This window comes from Protopterus annectens, chromosome 11.part0, assembly GCF_019279795.1.
Source record: "Protopterus annectens isolate FY-2018-M chromosome 11.part0, PAN1.0, whole genome shotgun sequence".
NCBI lineage: Eukaryota > Metazoa > Chordata > Ceratodontiformes > Protopteridae > Protopterus > Protopterus annectens.
Genome location: NC_056745.1, coordinates 1,451,904,782 through 1,451,925,607, shown reverse-complemented (window position 1 = coordinate 1,451,925,607; position 20,826 = coordinate 1,451,904,782). Strand labels below are relative to the sequence as shown.

General features: G+C 39.6%; 1 protein-coding gene across 1 annotated transcript in view; it reads right to left on the bottom strand.

Moving 5' to 3' along the window:
• Positions 1 to 20,826, bottom strand: part of PTPRZ1 (protein tyrosine phosphatase receptor type Z1) — a 1,642,174-nt gene that overhangs the window by 205,724 nt on the left and 1,415,624 nt on the right. The window contains exon 24 of the mRNA XM_044088744.1: positions 3,087 to 3,233. Coding sequence (XP_043944679.1) covers positions 3,087 to 3,233 — 147 coding nt within the window. The remainder of the gene's footprint in view (positions 1 to 3,086; positions 3,234 to 20,826) is intronic.

Genomic DNA, 20,826 nt, shown 5'->3' with positions numbered 1-20,826 from the left:
AAAATATTTAGAAGCATAAATATACTGACAATGAATAGTTCATTGCTTAAATAAGGCACAAAACCAACAGCGAGGTACATCATGCAACTACCACCATCATGGTCAGGACCTAGGCAAGGAATACAGTACGTAGGAAAATCTTTATGAGGTATTTGCTTTCCACAAGAAATACAATTACTGACTTTTACTGACATCATTTTAGAGCAAGAGAAAGTTTCCCCATTGGGGTACTTAGCTTTAGTTGAGGACTTTGGTTCTGAAACTCGAAAATGGAAATTTCAGGAGTCGGCCGACTGGCACTTGTGAACTGCTTTTGCTTCAGGCACCGCACAGCAAGAAAGACTGATGTAATGGCGTCGGCTGCATGCTTTATACCCCTGACTACCTAACGTCATGGAAGATGAGACACCAACTGATGCGGGACCCAAGATTTTGATAAACAGGCTGACTGAAGGCTACTGCAAGTAGATAACCCAAATGTGATGACTGCAACAGTGAAACACAAAGAACATCGGAGAAATAACCTAAGGCACCGGTGTCAGACCCTGTTCCCAGGAACTGAGGAATAATGTGAGGGACAGGTGTCAAACCCTGTTATCAGAAACTGAAGAATTATGTGAGTCACCGCTGTCAAACTGTAACCAGGAACTGAGGAATAATGTGATGCACCAGTTTCAAAACCTGTTACCAGGAATTGAGGAATAATGGGTGGCACCTGTCTCAAACCCTGTTACCAAGAACTGAGGAACAATGTGAGGCACCGGTGTCAAACCCTGTTACAAGGATTGGAGGAGTAATGTGAGGAACCCTGGTATCAAACTTACTACCAGCAACTGAGGAATAATGTGAGAAGCTGGTGTCAAACCTGATACCAGGAACCGACAGATAATGTTACCAGGAACTAAGTTATAATGTGAAGCACTGGTGTCAAACCCTGTTACAAGGAATTGATGAATAATGTAAGGCACCGGTGTCAAACATGTTACCAGGAACTGAGGAATAATTTGAGGTATCAATCTTAAACCTGTTACCAGGAACTGAGAAATAATGTGAGGCGCTAGTGTCAAACCCTGTTACCAGAAATTCAGGAAAAATTTTCGGCACCGGTGTCATATTACCAAGAACTGAGTTATAATGTGAGGCACTGGTGTCAAACCCTGTTACCATAAATTGAGGAAAAATGTGAGGCACCGTTCTCAAACCTATTACTAGAAACTGAGGAATAATGTGAGACACCAGTGTCAAAAGCTGACTAAAAATGTTCCATGCCAAATTAATACTTTTGCATGGAAAACATGTACATGTGTTATACAGAAAGACCAGTTATGCTATCGTCAACAGTATCATCATCTTTTCGTTTAATTACATGAGGTCAGGGTGTTGCATCAGCTGTCACCATCTCTCTGAATTCAATGTCACTGTGTCACTGTCATGCCTGATTGTCACAGGTCTGCCCCAAATCTTCATCAGATTGTCTTCTGCTTTTCTGCACAATTTCCTAAACCACTGTAAGCTGTTCTTTGTACTTTCTCTGCAACTGAGGCTACATGGGTTCTGCTCTGATGTCTTCATTTCTTCATCTGTCCCACAGTATGCATCTTACAACCCATAACGAAAGCCCAGATATTTCATCATCATCACCACTAGCTTGTTCAACTGCTCTGCCTTCACTGCCTACTTTTCTGTATTATATAGTAGTACTGATAGCACCACTCTTTTAGACACTTTTACTTTTCAGCTTTAAAGGCAATCTTCTGTCATACACTATCCCTGATGATCTGTGCCAGTTGACTGCAGCCCACATGATTCTTGCTTCGACCTTAGGGTTGCCACCTTTCATTGTGGCTAAAACCAGAGTAAGGCCACACCCCTCTCATCACCTGTAACCCCGCCTATTCCCTCACCTCTCCCACTCACGTCCCACCCATTTTGTGATGTCACGGTGACATCAGTGAATGGGAACGCCCTCTTTTTGCCTTCCTGTTGCCTCATTTTTTGCTGGTTTACTATGCTTTTCTGTAAAAAATGCATAGTAAATCAGCCGATTTAACAAACTCTGATAGTCTGTTTCCTTTTTTTGAAACAGATTACCAGAGTTTGTACACTGTTTTCTGGACTACCAAAGAATCAGTTTGATTTCTGGACAGTCAGAAAAAAAAAACGGATTGGTCCAACCCTGTTTGATCTCCTCATTTAGACTTCCCTTCTCCTCAACCACCCCTCCTAACTGTTAACCTGTTCTACTATTTTCCCTTGTTTCTAGATTTCCAGATTCTTCTGAATTTTCCCATTTGCTGCCATTACAACTGTCCCCTCTATACTCAGACAGGTACACCATTGCAGAAACAAGGCTTTAAAGTTATTGCAAAACTTGATAACTATATAGTGCTACAAAGCAAAATATATAAATTGGAGAAATGGATTTTTCTTACAACAATAATTCTTGTTTCTTTAGCTATGTTGTTAAAACACAAAAACCTGATTAATTTAATGAAGTTATACTGGTCAACTGATATTTATCCACAAGCAAACATGTGGCCCATTATTAGTAACTTAATTAATTGACATTTGGGTATGGAACAGTTTGCTCTAGGCTATTTGTCAGTAATGAATTCCTACTTTTGAAGGTCCTGTTGACTGAATACAGTAGGGATTAAGTGTATGATTGCTGAGCAGTAGTTTTGCCTTTGTTGGCTGTTCCTGTTTTAGTCCTGTGTAAGCACAGGTTAAATGAAACAGTTTAACATACTTCTGACTGCTTATCTTTCTATATGTTTATGTGCCTTAAAGCTATTTTAAATAAACACCAGGAATGCGGAGAAAATTCCCCACACAGGGGTGAAGTGGAGAGTGACTCCCTTCACAAAAGTTTAGATTCCTTGGTCTTGTTTTGATAAGCTATGTTAATTAATTTCTAATGAGTGCATTATTTTACTAAGTGGATGATGAATATATTCTAATTTTGTAGGAAGCTACCTATGACAGAGCAGGAAGAGAAATGACACCCACCACAACTTAACAGTTGTTAAACCATTTGAGCAACTAATAAAATAAAATAATAACAAAAACAAATAAATACATCCTACCTTGAACTGTTCCTCCAGCCTTGTATTCCCCGATGGACCAGGAGTTAACAGAGCATTAACATAAGCATGTATGTGACTTGCAGATACTTCTGTATCCTTACTGACTATTGCCTCAGCCAGTGCGTCATGAATAAAGATATACTGCTCCTGAATTACAAAAAATCAAACAAAGAAAAAAAAAAGATGTTTGATGTTTTTGCTTGTTTACATAGTATTAAATAACATTTACTGTCCTGGTTTTAGGAATTATGGATGTAGAATTAAGGAAGAAATTCGAATAATTATAGCTGTCTTACAGTATGAGTTTTCATTTTTACTGAGCTTCAGGTAATACTCACTTTGTTACGATCATCTTCAGTAAGACACTTGATACCAAAATAACATTTGCTGACCTTTATGAACTTCCAATGACACTTTACTGCATCAGTTCAAATATTAATCATAGCACATATAATCTTGTAGCCATAACATGTAAACCTTGCAACCATACATCAGGGAAGCATACCCTGCTCACCCTGGCCGTATAAGCAGCGTCCATACCACTGCTCACTTTTTCTTATTAATCAAAACAGCATCCTACCTCTAGTTTTAATCCCCTAAATTTCTTGCATCAACATCCAACATCAACAGGTGGAACAGAACAGGGACAAGCCTGCTCTTCTTCTCCGCCCACCAGCCTGAACCAGGCTGTCTACCCTCTCCTAAGCAAAAACTTTCACCAAACCTTCTAAAAATAAACTAAAATGTACATTAAATAGATCTGAATCAGACTAATTCAAGTGCACCCCATTAGTTCTAAACCAAACCGAGTCCCTATTATCAAACTCCCTATGGTCTATTGTATGCCTACCCAAAGCAACCAACTGCCATTCCAGCCTACAATTAATAAATCTCCGTGCCTCTTTCAAGATCATAAAAACAGAAGCATTTCTCCAACACAAATGCCGTACTATCTCTGACCATACAATGTGCATGCCTGGATATAATCTCTGCAACATAACCAGATCTTCCTTTATCCTATACACCAACTGCTTTTTAGGAATTATTCCCAGGTCATTACCAGCTGTATAAATGCAACTTCATCCATAAGCTGATTCTACCTAAGACCTCTAACACCATGCTGCCACACTGTCAACCATAATTCAATTCTTTGCCATCCATCCTAACAGTAGAGCTCTTCACCGCCCAATGAATATACAAATGGCCCATAATGATAATGTCCTTTCCTGAAAGACAAAAAAAAAAACCTGCCTTTAATAATCAATTTAATCCATTACCTAATATAAGATAACAAGGCATTTGAAGACCACTGCACCACTCCCCAGATGACCTCAACTGATCTGCTCTTCCTTGATAAATCCAAAACCCTACTAATATGAAAAGAATGACTGGAAAACCCATATAACACAGAACCTTTCTGATTACATATACAAACTGATTACCTGTTACCGCCTTAGCCCACTCAACCAAAAGAAAAAACTAATTCTGAGGGCACCTCATATGAATCCTCATCAGTCTCTCAGCCCATCTTACTGAACACAGGCCATCACTTCTGTTTTTCCCAAGAACTATCTGTGTGCCCTTCCCTAACTGATCTGTTTTAGACCTATGTAACCAAATACGCACAACCCATGGAAAAACCATGACATCCCTCCACACTAATGAATCTAACAGTTCTGACACCAGAAATGCTCCAAAATACATCCATACACACAGTGTTACCTACAAAACATAATTAATTGACTCACCAACCCCTAAAACTAAACCCTTCAATAAAACTTTCAAAACCTGTCTTGTCAAAGGCCAACGCATACCCATGTTCACACCAACCACTCTACCCCATCCTCCCAGCATATGACCAATTGTCCAGAATGTAATGAATTCATGCAACCCAGCCACCTGCATAAATATACTAATAGCTGCCAGACCCACCTTGACCGACAGTACTACCTTACCTTACCCCCAAGCCCGAGCCAAGTATTGCAATAATAGTTCTTCCAACCAAACCCCTTTGTCCTCAGGCAACTGCAAAATAAATTTATCAAAATCATATAATGCCCCCACTATATGCCCTCCTGGTAGACACTGCCCATGAATGCTACACAAACCATCTGGTTACCTCAGCCCAAGATGCCATACCTCATATGGAAACACCATTGGCTCTCCCTCTCCCCCCAGGACCAACTTCTGAAAACTAGAAAACTGAAATTGAGACAAACTGTTAGCAATCTCATTCTTAATGCCTGTCACATGCACACCTGTGAAAGAAAAATTTATTAGCAGACTGCAAAACCAACTTACGTAAAACTAACAATATCAGTTCAGACCTTGCCGTCTTTGCCTGCAAAACTTGCACCACCACCCCACTGTCTGAAAAAAAATTACCCTCTTTCCTCTCAACCATTCCTGCCAAACTACCGATGCAACCTAGATTGGCATTAACTCCAAAAAAGGCAGCATCCTTTTTCCACTTGTCCCTCCAATCTGCCAGACAATGAGGAGAAAACCATTCCCAACCAAAAAAAAATGCCCATTCCAATACCCCCAGCTGCATCTGTAAACAATTGAAATTCTCCTTGACCAACCCAGTCTGTCTGCCAGAAGGAAACACCATTAAACCTTGCCAAAAAGGACAACCAAAGAGCCAAATCAGCCAACACCAACTTACTAATCCTAACCCAGTGATGTTTACTCCCCACCCTTTTAACATGAAGGTCACTGACCTACAGAAAGTATGGCCCAGATGAACTGTCCAACTTGCAAAAATCAAAAGCCCTAAAAGCTCCATAACCTCAGTGATCTGCACCTTATCTTTGGACACCACCCATCCAACCTTCTTCTTCAAATGGACCATCTTGTCTGCTGGTAAGCAAAACAACCCATGTTCTGCATCTAATAATAAACCCAAAAAATCCAGTGCCTTAGCTGGGCTTTCTAGCTTTTGCCTAGCCAATGGGACTCCCAACTCATCACACATCCCCAAAAACTTTCACAAACCTACCAACACACCCCCAAAACCCTTAACCTACTATCAAGAAATCATCTAAGTAATGTGCCTCCCTCTGTATGTCCACCCGCTGCTACCAAACCCAGTGAACTACAGTACTAAATTTCTCAAAAGTATCACAGGCTACCGAGCATCCCACTGGCATAACCTTGTTAAAGTAAAACTTGTTCCTAACTACCATACCCAACAACTGCCACTCTTTCTCCCATGCCAGCAAAAGACAGAATGCGGTTTCAATGTCCACCTTCACAAAGCATGGATCCTTAAACTCCCAAATAACCTTGACAGCATCATCTAGAGATGCATAACTGACCTTAGCATCCTCTACTGAAATAAAATCATTAACAAATTTCCCCTTTGGTTAAGACAGATGAAGATTCAACTGGATTTCGCTGACCATCTTCTTAGAAACCAAATCCAGTTGTGAAACCTTAAAATTATCAAAGGGGGGACTATCAAAAGGTCCAAACAACCTACCCACCTGCTGTTCCTTCTCTACCTAACTACCCAAGATATCCTCCTTCCCCGTACTGATGGCAGATTCTTACACAATACTCCAACTCCAACATCCTTGATTTAATAAGCCCCGCCCCCCAGAAGACCCATCAATTATTTCTTCCTTAAGGGACAAATCAGGGATTTGCTGGAGCATCCACCACAATACTTGTACCTTAATGGGACAATGCATCATCCGACCATCCCTTTGCCCTCCAAAAGGACACTCCTCCCTGCAGCCCCCAAAAATTCCCCCTAACTTGTAGCTTCTAAAACCCCTGAAAAGAAGAAGGTAAACCACCTGCATTGGTGGAAAGTGAACCTACAGCCACCAACTTACCCTCCCACTGACCCCACTGCACTGACGGGTGCATTCCCATACAGTTTTAACAATCATGCGAAAACCTACACCCTACCCATGAGCAACATCCCGCAGTAAAAGCCCAACAAAACCCCATCCCCTCTTCTCCACCTATGCTCCCCTCCTACTAATTGCTCCAAAGCTATTCATCATAGTGGCTAGTTATATATCCAGAAGATGAACCTCCCAAAGAAGAGAGTGATCAATTGCCTTCTGCTTCTGAAACCTCTGATCATACTACAATCAAGTGATCCCCGCCCACAAATGCTGGGCTTCCAGAATCATAAGAAAGTAGGCCAGGAGTGGTAAAGCCAAAACAGTATCCTTCTCCAGCCAAACTGCCATGTAGTACACAGAGCCAGCCACCCAATTACTCCATGTCCTGGGTTGCAACTTACCTATGCTTCTCCTCTCTAAAACAGCTAGAGCTGCCAGAAGGTCTTTACTATTTGCTATTTCCAATTCCACCAATCACTGAACCCCTTCCACATCAATTAATTCAAAGATATCAACATACTTCCCCCTCCAAATCTTCTCCTTAACTGAAGACAGTATATGAGAGGTCAGAAAAACTGTCCCTGCCCCTTGCTTAAAAACCTATGTAGCTAACCAATCACCCAACCAAATGCCAAAATCTTACCCGACTTCAGAGATCAATCCAACCCCTCCCACAGATGACCCCAAGTTCCCACTAGATATCCCTACATGATCCTCCTCACTGACTGCCTTACCCTGGCCCTGCTCATTAAGCCTCTGCTCCTCTCCCATAGTACCTACAGCTTCACCAGGCCCCTGACACCCCTCGTTCCCAATTATCCCACAATTATTCCCAACATATCCTGAGTCTGCCTCACCTAATGGGACTCCCAACAACATGTCATTACCTGCCGCTCCATCATGTGTCACTCCAGCAGCTGGAAGATCCACTGTGACATCATCCCCTGACTGCCATGGCTGCTTCCCTCAAACTAACAACCTGGTCTTCACCACTGGATGTTGTCACTTGTCACTGGACTCCCCCAGTTTGTCTGCCATTACAGATTCAGCATGATGTATCTCCTGGAACAGCTCTTCTACCTGGAACACAATGGCCTCCCACCTCTGCTGTAAACTCTTCCTAGTCACCATTTGCAATGAAAAAGGAGATGCATTAAGACTTCAAACTCCATAGAAAAAATACACTCACATACACACACAAACACACACACACACACACACACACACACACACACACACACACACACACACACACACACACACACACATACACACACACACACACACACACACACACACACACACACATACGCACACACACAACTGCTTGACCTTAATTTAGAGTGGGCCAGTGCAGTTTATCCTTTTAACTTCCTCCTAGCTCCAAGGTAACTGCCCCTTCAGAACTGAGTCATCCCCCATCCTCACTTGCTAGAATAATAGCACTTGGGTTAACATCAATTCTGGGGATATGAGGTCTGAAACTAAACCGTGCTTCTTTTTGTAACACTTAATTACCATTTGAGCACTCATAGTGTTGTTTCAGACTGACTCTTCTTAAGCAAGTACTAGGTTAGCTGCCCTTGTGGGCCATTTAAAGCCTTGGCAGTTTCCCTTAAAAGTGAAAATCACACCTTGTACTTTATGTCTCTGAGGTACACACCTTAACCATTATGCCAAGCTCCCATAAGTTGCAAAAATCTGGACTGTTGCAAGGGATGATATGACCGACACCATGAGGCTCTGGACAACTGTTCCTCCACAATACCTCTCCACCTATTACTGCAAGAAAGCTGAACCCCACCTGATACAATAAGTAGACAGAACCCAAATTAGAAAGCTGCTAGCCTAACAGGAATTATATTTGCATGAATTTCCGAAGGTTACAAAGACTGAAACTCAGATGTATGTCTTGTCTTATTTGGGTTAATAGGAAACCCTCCCAGGCATCACTGCTCTGATCATCCCATCAATTTACCTCAACCTGCCAAAGTTATAAGGAGCCGACCAAACTCATGAGGCACAATCTGGGCATTCTACGAGAATCAGGACAGTTGAGAGGTATGGCGAACTCTTCTCCCCTTCCCCATAATAGTAAACCCAAACTGTGCATGTGTGGTGAAAGACCATTAGTCATGGGCACCTGCAGCCCATGAAGCAGTCACATTCAGAAGTTCATACACACTTTGGAAAAAATAGCATTACAGCCCATCCGAATCCCCAGAATCACCAAGTCCGAATCCCCAGAATCACCAAGTCTGAATCCACGGAATCAGCAAGCTGCAAGACACCAGGAAATTCCATGCATAGCACTGCATCCCTGTTTCCTCCTCCTGTCCTAAAGACCACCACAACCACCAGCCAAGCACCCAAAATGCAGAAACCAGTCCCCAGCCATGCAACAAGACACACTCTGACCTCATTCCCATGCTGGCAGTCACCCTGCCATCAACAGTCACAAACCACACCATTACAAATGAAAACCACCCCAAACAACAGTCCTGCCATGACCATCTCCCCCCCTTCTTCTTCTTTTTTTTATAAACTCAAACCTGAACCAACCCAAGAACCATATCCACAGTCCTGTTATCTCTCAAAAACTCACTATGCCCTTCCCTCAGAAACCAAAAGCAGAGAGATAAGGAACACAAACAAACACACACACACACACACACACACACACACACACACACACACACACACACACACACACACACACACACACACGCACACACACACACACACACGATTTTTTTTTTACTCAGGTCTTATTCCATTATAAAATACCGGGTTCCTAAAAGCTGACCGAAGACGCAGGTTAGCGAATACGACTTGGTTGAGCTGTAAACGCTGAAATGGCAAAATATCGAAGCAGCATGAAAGAATTCACTTGGCCACTTCGGTAGTTTGCCATTTTTGGCACTGTACTGCAGTCTCAGAGTTGGTATATTTAAGTAGGAGGTGAAGCCCCCCACTTAATATCATGTATTAAAGTGTTTTTTTTTTTTTTTGTTGGAACAGAGATTTTTTTCCCCTTGGAAAAAAATCACTGTTCTGACAGTTTGGTTTTGTAAGTTTTCGCTTACATGGGGTCGATTAATCACTGTCCTCTAACCTAAGCATTTCGGTGATCTAATATAGACCCTAAAATACCCACTTCCTCCATGCATACTACACTTATACAAGGCCTATTTGTCCACTGAGTTACCTACAGGTAATCTCAGAAGTAAGCTTGTGTAATAAGATCACATCTAAATATGTTTCCCCTTCCAGTTACACTAACATAAAACCCCTAAGTTCCACCCTACATCCACTTCACTTCCTCTAAACTTCCCCTTAATAAATTAACCCTTCCTTTAATAAAGATGAATCAACCTCCCTTTTCTTCTTAACCTTAACCTCTTACCCCAACACCCCTCCCTCTCCGTCCCCATTTAACTCCCTCTAACCCCTAAACTACAGATGCTCTGGAGAAATTGGTTTGCTCCCGAACCTCATTTATAATTGTATGAAACTATTCATCCTAGAAATTAATAAAATGTCTTGAACAGGATGCAGTAGAAAAAGTCATAAATGGTTTATTCATTTGCAAGCCAATTCTGCCTTCATACCATTTCATATGTTTTATTTTACTATGCTTTTTCTTTAAATGCCTGTATCAGAAACACTTCTTAGAATATTCTAACATGAAAATTGTGACCTTAAACTATATTATACAGTATATCTTACTGGAAGTGGCAAATTGCAAGTGTCATTAAATGGCTGCTCATGTAAATACAATGTTTTGCACCAGTTAACAATACTTAACACCTTTTTAAAAGTGTAAGATTCTTTGCATATAAATGAATCAAAAGATAGTGGTCAAGGCTAAAATTTTATTCAGTTATATTTAATAGAAACACACACTCTTAAAATGATGCCAGCATATTCTTTTGTAAAAACCATAATGTTGTATTTCTACCATTTTGTACAATACCTGAATAAATGAATTTGCAGAAATAAGAGGGAAGCATTCACACATAAGGTGAAGGTTGAGAACGGTTGCGTGTATTTGAATAAGCACATCTAACTGCTGAATGAAGAGTTATCTTGCAGCCTTGATGAATTCTAACAGGCCACCACTTACAGAGACTACAATTTTAAAAGGGACACAACACTGTTCCATTTAATTCCTACTGATATTTCTTCCATTATTTGCCCAACATACTTAATAGTGAAACAAATAGACTGGGATAAAAACAAACAGTGCTGACAGGCGATGTAACAATGTCTGTGATGTGAACTGAGGCATTATTTTGAATAACAAAGACCTTTTAGAATCATTGGGTATTTCATTCAAATGGATTGACAACCATATGGTATAAATGGTTAATGTTTATATTTTAAAATAATTTATAGAAACTGGATTTCTTGATGTAGAGTTTACTAGAAGACAGGTGCATAGGAGACATTCTCTGTGTTGTAAAATAATACACAATACAGTATGCGCAGTAAAAAGGCACAAGCTCATGCTATGTAGTCATAAATAACAAAATGGAAGTAATAAATCTTTAGTGTAATTCTGAGACTCATAATTTTGAATACCAGAAGCATGGGGGAAAATACAGGTGAACAGCAAATGTTGCAATCTATGTTCTCCTTTAAAATTGTTTTTTGAAGGTGGGGATGCATTTATACTCTCTACACTCCTGTTTCTTATCTATACCAACTCCAAGACTACCATTTCATAGGGAAACAAGATAATTTAGGACAGACCGATCTTGGGCTTAATATATGCAAGTCAGCATTTTCAGTCATTCAGTCTTACTATCCCAGGACTCATACTAACAAATCTCGAAATTAAAAATGTTAACTGGAATCGGTGTCCTTTTGTGTGCTGAATTAGTGTCTCTTCAGCTGTTAGTCATGATAAAATAACCTTTAACAAACTGCTAATCATGGTAACAACCAACATTTTCTATTAACAGTAAAAAGTTTCCTAAATTATTCAGTGGGGGAATCACCATTATAAGCCAAATTAATTGAGGATTTTTGAGAGTCGCAGATATCTCTGTTCACTCTTTCATTGGGCTCCAGTAATTATCCATTTGCAATCGCTCTATACATACCAGGAGCAATGTCCAATGCATAGTATATAACTTTCTTGAAGATTATGGAAGACTGTGTCTGTCATTGAGCACTGAAGAGACAACAATGAGTTATCAACCTATTAATGCACTGCATATCACCCTTCACAGTTTACAAATAATCTGTACACATTTGAGAACTTCTCTTACTTTGCCATAATAGCTACACATCCCTAACAATAAATATAAACAATTAATATTCAACATAGGATTGAGTTTACCACTGACTTTTTGGGAAGATTCACAGTCTAGGCCTTATGAAAGGATACCATAATAAAAGCACACAGTTCCGCTACCACCTAAAACCTTTATGATGGGTATGAAATGTGGGTGACTTAAAGATACTCCTAAAAAGGATGGATTGGCATGATGAACAGTGTCCCTAGAAAATCACGCAAGTCTTGTTGGAAACCACTATACTAACATCATCATATTGCAGAATGATACAGTGACAGACATTGAAGCAGTAATTAATGGGCATCCTTTACAATGAACTGAATTCTATATATGGATTCCTACATTTTAACTCCTTCAATAAGATTACAGCTCTCTCTTCAACAATGGCTATTCATCCTGTGTTGACCAAATGAACTACTGTGAAGAAACATTGGAAACATACCTCAAGAAACATTACCATATCACTAAAATCTTGAAAAGATTTCACCACAGAAAAATGTCATCAGCACAATGTGCTGTGGGGGTTGAAGCCTTCTTTGAAGGGACTATGTTTGCATCAGTGCTGAAGAAAGAAAACGGGTGAGCAGAACAAAAACTAAGCTATTCTCCCATAAGTACACAGCTAATTTGATACCGACCGATATGAACTTGCCTCTGGGATCTTCCATGAGCCAAGGTAGATATCATCCTCTAACCGAAGGAAGCTACTGCTGTCATGGTCAGTGATTTTTAACTTTTGTTTTTTTTTTTAACTTTTCAGCACCTTTGATTCTAGGCAACTCATGCCAAAGGCAACAACCAATGTTCCACACGTACATTCTGTATTACATGTAGGCAAGGGCCAGTTAACAAATGATTGGGTTTGTTATACTGTAAAAAGTGCGCCTTTTTTGTTAGTTTGTTGTTCTCCTGTTGAGTCGCATATACCACAACACTCAGAAAATATGACTGCACAGGCTACTCCCAGCCAACATCTGCCAGTGTAAAATAAGTCCTGCTTAGATGCCCATTAGGTCCTCAGGACCACTACCTATGGCATAAAAATATGATGGACAGTAGTCTTTCATATAAGAGCAGAACTTAAGTACATCATTTAGTCAATTCTCTATCCACAGCTTGTTGTCCTGAACCCTGTAGAACTAATCAGATTTCAGGTGTCTGTCATCAACAAGAATTATTTGTAGGAAAGTTAAATTTCAGCTTATAGCTTATGCAGATCCATTCACAGATGTGTCTGATGGATAATGATGGTAATAGTATATTTCAGAGAAATTCTCTAACTCCATCTGATTCCATCGGTCTTAAGGTGAAGAGGTGACAGAAAGAAACAATATCAAAGTCACAATGACAGAACGTTTTGCCCCCAATGCACCTTGTAGAAAAAGAGGCTTGTTAAAGTATTATTTTAGGTTTAAATGTGCATGAAATAAGTCTACATTGCTGGAATACTGAATACAATTTCTTCACTCAGATATCACTGGCATCTCAGAATCACTTCTTAAACTGCTAGATAAATGCCCTCATTCCATTGCATCACTATAACAACCCTTTCACAGAATTAGACCTTGGCTGAGGAATGCTGGTTTGCTGCTACTACTCATATCAAGTCACACGCACACACACACACACACACACACACACACACACACACACATACACACACACACGTGCACACACACACACACACACACACACACACACACACACACACATATATATGGATCTATGTTAGATGATCGAGTTTTCAGAAACTTGAAATTCATATGGTCGAGACCATATGATCAAGTTTCCAAAAATCTGAACATCAACCCCCCCCCCCACAAAAATCTTCCTTTTTTACATTTTTGCCCCCCTTGCAACCGTACACCCACTGCAAATTATATATACCAACTCCAAGAATGCTATATATATATATATATATATATATATATATATATATATATATATATATATGTATATATTAGTAATTCCTATGTAGTGAGTGTATGTCAGGCTTGCCTTTACATTGTCAGTTCCAGGCCAGTCATCTTAAAGCTAAGGGTCTAATTGTTTTTTACCTCCCACCTACCCTGTTGTAGTTCTAACTGTTGTTGCCTGCTCTTTATGATAATTTGACAACATAATTCCTTCCCTCTCCCTGTTTATTGGCTGTTAACATTAAGCATGTAAGTATTATTTTGCAAAGTCTCTTCCCTTAAACTACTCATCATGCTAAAAGATCTTTGATACAATTCCTTAATATTGAGTGCAGTGATACTGCTTGCAAGGATTTTAGTATTACATTATTGATTTTTTTATTATAATTATATTACTAGTTCTTGCAGGTAGAAGAAGAAGGCTTCCAGGCTAGTTATTTTGTAATGAAATTTAAATACTCAGTAGCAAGTCCACCCAAATATTATCCTGAAACCGAACTCCAAGCAGTTTCTAGTTACCCCTGCCTGCCGAGTCATTCCTGTCAGTATCATGGACCAGCACTTCCCCCACATCTTCTCTAGTCAGCATGATTGAGATGGGTGTCTTGACACAGTGTAAGAACTGCCTCATTCTGTCTGATGATCACTTATTACTCAAAGTGTATAAGACAGTGTGTATGAAAGATATACATATATAATGTCCTTGTAGGGAAAAATATCACAAACAGTAAACTCAGATACCAAAACTGTCAGCAGTACACCACACATCACACTTCATCAAGGCCATCACAATACATATAACCCATCATATGCTGAGTTTCTAAAGATTAACTTGTCTAAACCTCAAATACCTCCAAAACACAAAACAGACAGAAATCACACTCAGCAAATTAAGCCTACTTCCTCACATAGCACAAAAAGTCCAAAAGTCTGTATTATACTAAAAGGATACACGGTCTAAACAACATGTCTTACATGGACTGACTCAAAGCCATGTCACTTAACCTGTGTCTGGCATACAAGACATCCTCTGACTCATTATTGATGAATTTACTGCACATCAGCAAGCATCAGAAATACTCAGTCTAGGAACATAAACCTCTTCTGCAACATCAACAGAATGGTTTGGAGGGACAGGTATATCTCGCAGAGGATATCATTTCTCTGGAACAGACTCCCCCTTCATATAAAACAAAGTTCATCCCTGTCTATATTCAAGCATAACTTAGATCTATGGATGGGCAACAGAAAATTTACTCAAGGACTGCCTCCAGTACTACTGATGGACAGAGACAACTCATAAATTTATTTATTTATGTATTTAACATTTGTTGACCAGTAAAGTCCAACTAGGACAGAGCCTTTTTTCAGCGGATGTCTGGGGAGAAATGCTGCAGATGCATATCTTTGGAATGTAGGAGGAAACCGGAGTACCCAGAAGAAACCCACCTTAATGCAGGGAGAACATGCAGAGTCCACACAGAAGGCACCCCAGCCAAGAATAAAACTGAAGAACCTCTAGCTGTGAGGTGACAATGTTAACTGCTGCACCAGTGCACGACCCCAAATGCCTTATCCCATGCATGGGCCCCCTTAAATTATCTATAGTATGATCCCAGATATTCTCATTAAGGTTAATACATAATTATTGACCAGGGGATGGGTAAGGCCAGTCTCTAACCAAATGGGATAGATTATTTTGAGCATAAAAAGGGAAATTGGCTAGGCTTAAAATGTCCCACGAGGGCAGTAAGCCTAGTGCTTACTCATAATCCTATGAACCTGTATGACTAGCAAGTTCATTCATCACTCCCACAGTGCAGCTAAATTTGGTTCCAAGCGGATTGCTTGAACTTGTCTCAGCAGATGTCACAATGTACTTACTAATGGATCTTTATCTTATCTTCATCCTACCTACACAAAGGTTATTAAATAACTCAAAGTCCATCATCAAACAGATTGTTGCAATCATATGATCATAAATGAAGATTTTAACCTAGTGGTGTAGCACTACAAACATCGGCTGGATGACTCTGTAGATTTCTTATCCTTACAATAAATATTTTCCACTCAATCACAGTATCAGTAGGAGCTCACTCACAGACTACCTCTTTTTGATACTGAAAATCACCCCTCCACCTCATTATTTAGAAATCACAATGCCATCTCCTCATATTACAAACCAACAAAGTCCCATGCAAGGGGGAATGCACGGTCTGAACCAAATGCAACAAACCACCAAGTAGACCAGCAAAAGCAGAATGGAGTTCAATAATCCTTTATTTGACGTACTAAAACAGACCGGTTTCGGCAAAAATTGCCTTCTTCAGTGTAGGAAAGAACAAATAAGTCCCCTACCAACACTCATTTAAATATAAACCAATGGCCAATAAGGCAAGCAGGTTCATAAATATTAATGAAATGAGGGAGAAAATTTTTTTTCACATATATTCAGTAAACAACATGCAATATAAAGCATACCAAAATACAATAATGAAGGATCATGACAAATGTCATCAGAGCAACCAGTAGTCACAGATAGAAATCAGAAATAAATAAACTAAAAAACAACAATTATATGGTTTAGATATATATAAAAAATATTTAAAGTATATATATATATCTGTTACATAAATAAATAATGAACAATAAACAAAACTGTCCATACAGCAGCAACAAAGATTTATGCAAAGTTTGTAATGTGACAAGCCTATAGCAAAATGTGAAATACCTTAGTTAATGATCTAAACCCCCATTGTATGTGGGCTGCTATTCATAACAAAAGCCCATATTGAAAAATATATATAAGAAAAAGGTCAACAAACATCATGAAAACAAAAATAATGAACATCAGTTATATAGACAAATATAACTACACTCATTGTGTCAGTGAAAACCCAGAACTTTCAACATGATATATATATATATATAGGTTTAACCTGGGATGTCAGTAGCATCCTATAAATGATCATTGAGACCCGGATGAAACAGACCACCTAAGGTAGTAATCCAATATTTTTCTTTTTGATCTAATAAACCATGCCAACCTTGTTTGTTAGTTCTATCTCCAGAAATACGATCAATAACCAAGAAACTGAATTTAGCCTGTGGATGTTTCAATGTATGCTGATATAAAGCGCTGGTCTCCTTATGGTTTCTAATATCACTACGATGTTCATTCATTCTAGACCTTAGTGCTCTGGAAGTTTGGCCCACATAAAATGCACCACAATAACAAGTAGCTAGGTACACCACCCAATCGCTACTACAATTGCCAAAGACTTTGATGTTAAATATCCTACTGGTGTTACGACTGGAAAATTCTTTAGATTTAAGCATATGTGCACAGGAACCACAATGACCACAGGGGAAAGAGCCAAAAAGCTCATCACCATGTAATGTAAGTTGTTTATGAATGGTGCCCCCACTTGCCATATGTTTAAAGTGTGACAGGTAGGAGCCCAAAGTTTTGCCCCGCTTGTATGAAAATTGACATCGCGGACCTATAATTGTTCGCAACCTATCATTGGCCAGTAAAATGTTCCAATGTTTGTTAATAATGTTTCTGACCATATTGATGTTTCTCCCATAGGTCGTGATGAATCTAACCCGGGTACCAGATGATTGCTTATTTTTGTTTTTATATTGCAAAAGTTCTTCCCTCTCTATACAATTGGCCCTACATCTGGCAGACGCAATATCATGTTGGTCATATCCTCTATTAGTGAACCTCTGACTAAGATCACTACTGGCTCGTTGGTATTCCTCATCATTAGAACTAAGACGTTTAATACGAATGAATTGGGATATTGGAATACTTCTGATAGTATGACGTGGATGTAGGCTAGAAGCATGAAGCAGAGTATTATATTGTGGATACTTACGAAAAACCTTTGTAGACAAGGTATGGTCTGAATTCCTGAAAACAGTGACATCCAAAAAATTAATGGTATTTTTATCATAAGTCACAGAGAATTCAAGTCCCCATACATTGTTGTTAAGGTATTCCACAAATTCCTGCAAGTAACTCACATCCTCTAGCTGTGAGGTGACAATGTTAACTGCTGCACCAGTGCACGACCCCAAATGCCTTATCCCATGCATGGGCCCCCTTAAATTATCTATAGTATGATCCCAGATATTCTCATTAAGGGTAATACATAATTATTGACCAGGGGATGGGTAAGGCCAGTCTCTAACCAAATGGGATAGATTATTTTGAGCATAAAAAGGGAAATTGGCTAGGCTTAAAATGTCCCACGAGGGCAGTAAGCCTAGTGCTTACTCATAATCCTATGAACCTGTATGACTAGCAAGTTCATTCATCACTCCCACAGTGCAGCTAAATTTGGTTCCAAGCGGATTGCTTGAACTTGTCTCAGCAGATGTCACAATGTACTTACTAATGGATCTTTATCTTATCTTCATCCTACCTACACAAAGGTTATTAAATAACTCAAAGTCCATCATCAAACAGATTGTTGCAATCATATGATCATAAATGAAGATTTTAACCTAGTGGTGTAGCACTACAAACATCGGCTGGATGACTCTGTAGATTTCTTATCCTTACAATAAATATTTACCACTCAATCACAGTATCAGTAGGAGCTCACTCACAGACTACCTCTTTTTGATACTGAAAATCACCCCTCCACCTCATTATTTAGAAATCACAATGCCATCTCCTCATATTTCTCAGCCAAAACAATTTAGATTCACAGAATGTCACAGCCCTCCATGCTTTTAAATATTTTAAATATAAGCAAAACATTCATTTATACAAAGATCTAGCTCATTCAGCGTGGACTGCATTGCAGAACAAACTGTCTGGCACCCAGCCTCGGAACATCTGATAAGCCCTCTCTTGCCGTTACAGGATGCATATTTCACACTTGCAACTATGTACATGAAGCATCACTCCACCCTATGGCTGAACCATCATTCTAGCTGGTCATAAGAAAAAATAAAACAAAAGTTGCAAACTTCATTTCAGAAACAGCTATAATGAACAGAAAATGAAAGTGTAATTAAAAAATGAGCAAAAGACACATACCTTAAACAGCACTAGAATTTGGGCAATTAATAAATAATCTGTCTGCTGTACTCCAAAAGTAAAGCATGAATGCAAATTACGCTGCAATACCTCCACTATATCCTTGACAATAGCTAAACAATATTTGCTCCCAGCCTCATTCTCTGGTTTAGTTCCTGCTGACAGCAATACACAGAGTGAATCTTATTTAAAAGCCTTTATCCCTATCTTCTCCTTCTGAACAGTAATTATTCAAGAAGTGAATATCTGGTTCAGATAACTACCATCTGCACTCAGATGGATTATCAGCAAAATTCCTACAAAGCTTTTATATCATCAAACCCTTTCTATACAGGTTCATAAGTTCATACTAGGCTAGGTGCCTTGAACGGTCATGTTAAGCTTAGCCAATAACTCAAGGTCAGAATCAAATCCTGTACCTTGTATTCATGAGGTGAAAACCTTAACCATTATGCCAAACTCACCCCCCCAATAGGTTAATAGTTAAGTACTAGGCTAGCTGCCCTTGCAGACTATTTTAAGTCTAGCCAGATTCCATTTAAAAGGTGAGAATTAAATCATGTACCTTTTGACTACGAGGTAAGCACCTTAGCCATTATACCAACCCAAATTGTATACTACCAACACTCCAATTGTCTTGACTAATGGTGCCTTCTGTGCTGCTATAATTTCTTTTAAGTTGATGTGTTTTTCCCCTGAAGACCCTTTCACACTTGCCTTGAAGCTTCATTTTCCCCTTAGTGGGCAAACTAGGCCAGCTCTAGGGCATTGGTGGTGAAGACTTGGGTGCCCACTTGCATTCTGAAGGGAACCCCCTGGTTGCTTTGGAATGAATAACCCGACCAGAGCACTTCCTTCCTGATGCAAGGTAGATGATATATCTGAGTTTGTAAAGAAGGCTTGTGCTAGCACAAGGTGTTCTTGAGGCATCACTACATTTTCCTGAAGTGGAGTCTGGATATGGTAGCAGTAGGATGCATTAAGCCATGAGCTCCAAAACTCTGAAGAATTCCCTTTCAGATAATGAGGAATGTTTCAGAATGGCCTAGAAGTATTGTGTCAGGAACTGTACTTTGTCTTGCAGAGGTTATGCCTCAGGGTCCCAGGAATCCAACTCTGCACCAAGGATGGTCACCTTGGTGGCTTTTGGAGACTGGTTGAGATAGGGTGAAGGTTAGCTCTAGGCTCAAAAAGCACTCTGGGAGCACTGGACAAATGCAAGGCACAAACCTTTTAGTGAGAACACCAATCCCTGCCTTGAAGTGAGGGAATCTTCTGTGGTCCTCCTCTAATGAGGAGATGGGCATCCACCAGATGCAGTGTGACCATGAGGCAAAATCAATGGCAGAAGTTTTTTGAGCAAGAGCATTTTGAATTTGGGAACCAGCTAGAAGTGATATAAGATAGTCCTTCAAAACATTTCCTTCCTGGGTGCCAAAAAGAACCTTGAGTAAAACGCTGTCCCTATCTTTTTTTGCTGAATTGGTGTAATGGACTTTTTTAAGTAACTTTATTTACAACAGTAAATGTTCACATTACAAAGCATGCAGTCCTTATGCACTGTACATATCACAACAGTAAATGTTCACATTACAAAACATGCAG